The sequence below is a fragment of the Aspergillus karnatakaensis genome (genome assembly GCF_047715665.1).
Source record: "Aspergillus karnatakaensis strain CBS 102800 unplaced genomic scaffold BJY04scaffold_111, whole genome shotgun sequence".
In the NCBI taxonomy this organism is placed as follows: Eukaryota; Fungi; Ascomycota; class Eurotiomycetes; order Eurotiales; family Aspergillaceae; genus Aspergillus; species Aspergillus karnatakaensis.
This window is the reverse complement of record NW_027395823.1, coordinates 50,706-52,767: the sequence shown is the minus strand read 5'-3', so window position 1 is coordinate 52,767 and position 2,062 is coordinate 50,706. Positions and strand designations below refer to the sequence as shown.

Here is a 2,062-nt window from a genome sequence, read left to right as displayed (position 1 = left end):
GGGGCGTGCCGGAATATAGTTAGTATTGTCGTCAGAGGATCAGGTAAAGAGTCCATCTTGTTAATATCAAGGAGCTGTGTCGGGCGGTAGGTAGGCTCTAGCTTAGAAAGCTCTAGGTCAGATACGGAGACAATAATTCATGGGGAGGATGCTCCTGGCCTGTTAGGAATCTTAGAGATAGTGCTTATTCCGTAAAGTCAGCAGGTCCTGGATTTTACTAGTATAACATAAAGGTGTGAATACTTGCATACATCTCCTAGCTAACCACGCTTTAACTTTTTCTATAAGCGTGTTCCCTGCTAGGTATGGGCTCATCCTTCGTCCCATAGCTTCGAAATCGGACTCTAAAGATCTACCCAAAGGGCAATTACTATTAGCTATACTATTAGCTAAACTTTATTTTCAGCCTGCAAGTATCTACCAGGATATACTTATCTAGTGTCTAAACTCATGGTTATTATTACAGAGTATATAACCTGCCACAAGCTGCTATGCGACTGTATAAATTAACTTTCGGATATCTAGGATTCGGGCTAAGGCCTACTCAGCTCGCAAGGTAGTATCACGGGGTAACCTTTCCTCTGCTCGGGCTTAGTGTGTCTTCTACCCTGAAGATAAAGGTTCTAGAATTATTTTTTATTATTAGAGTCTATAAGTCCCTCAGCTTAACACGCAAAGTGTAACCTATCACCCGAACACAACACCTTGTTATCCCAGCACCCTCACTATTACCTAATAATAACTATGCCCACTCGAGCTCTTAGCCGGAATAGCCCGTCAGTCTCTTTAATCGGACTTGGCTTGATAAGTATAAGTAGTATCTACGGCGCGCCTCCCAGCGAGGAGAAATATTATGCCCTATTAAACCAAGCCTATAAAATTAACACGCGGTTCTGGGATACTGCTAACGTCTACCTTAATAACAAGGATATTATTAGTAACTAGCGAGCCAGAAATCCTAAAAAGTCAGAGAATATTTTTATTACCACAAAGTTCGGGATCAAGTTTCTCAAAGATAGCCGCCAGGATCTTGATAGCAGCCCTAAATACGCCAGAGCCGCGCTAGAAAGGAGCTTAAAGCAACTCCGTACAAATACCATTAACCTCTACTACATTTATTAGGTTGACGGTAGAACGCTAATTAAAAGGACTATTCAGACAATAGTACAATTTATAGAGTAAGTAAAAATTCTATATTAGATAGCATACAAATACTAGTAATTATACTATACAGACCCGGGTTTACCTGTATCCCCCTGTCCACCTTAAAAGCCCAGGACCTTCTCCTCTAACCCGTTCTAGGGAAGACAAGATCCGTCATATCGGCCTAAGCAAAGTTTCCAGCGACACGGTTCGCCGCGCGCACGCCGTCCACCCAATCACTACAGTACAGGTAGAATACAGCCCCTACGCGCTCGATATCAAAAAGCCACATATTATAATTCTAGAGATATATCGAGAGCTAGGTATTACTATTATCGCATACAGCCCTGTTGGGCGTGGTCTTCTAGCGCGCAAGCACACCGCTAAGTTAATTACCAAGAATCCGTCCCTTACCTACTTCCGACGCTTTTCGAAGGATGACCTTGCTATAATTAAAAGACTATACAATACTATTCACGGCGTCGCGGTAGAGAAAGAAGTTATACTAACACAGGTTATTCTTGCCTGGCTCCTTGCGCGCGACCCAATTGTCATCCCCATACCAGGAACAAAAATAATTAAATACTTAGAGGAAAATATAGAGAGTTCTCGAGTTAAACTAACCCTAGAGGAGACTTAGTGTATAACTAAGGCAGCGCACGCGACTAAATTAGTTAGAGCCAGGTATCCTGTTAAGTAAGCTAGTAGCTTAAGAAGATAACAAGACACACTAGCTAACGCCCGTACACAGCATAGTTCCGGAGAACTATATATTTAGTGATACACCTGTACTTTGATTATAAGCAAGAGCGTGATAGAGTAAGTAGGTAAAACAGATGCGATAAAGGCAAGTAATAAGTTTCCTAAGTAGCTAGGAATTCAGCGCTATATATTACAAGGAAGGGCTATAGTAGTCTAC

At 41.9% G+C, this 2,062-nt stretch overlaps 1 protein-coding gene across 1 annotated transcript; it reads left to right on the top strand.

The window, feature by feature from the left end:
- Window positions 1-744: 744 nt before the first annotated feature.
- BJY04DRAFT_212091 (NADP-dependent oxidoreductase domain-containing protein) lies at window positions 745-1,783 on the top strand (the record flags this gene model as incomplete). Its single annotated transcript, XM_073714495.1, has 3 exons — window positions 745-909; window positions 946-1,087; window positions 1,278-1,783. 3 exons carry the CDS (start codon window positions 745-747, stop codon window positions 1,781-1,783), a joined length of 813 nt encoding a protein of 270 aa, XP_073564245.1.
- Between the last annotated feature and the right edge of the window lie 279 nt (window positions 1,784-2,062).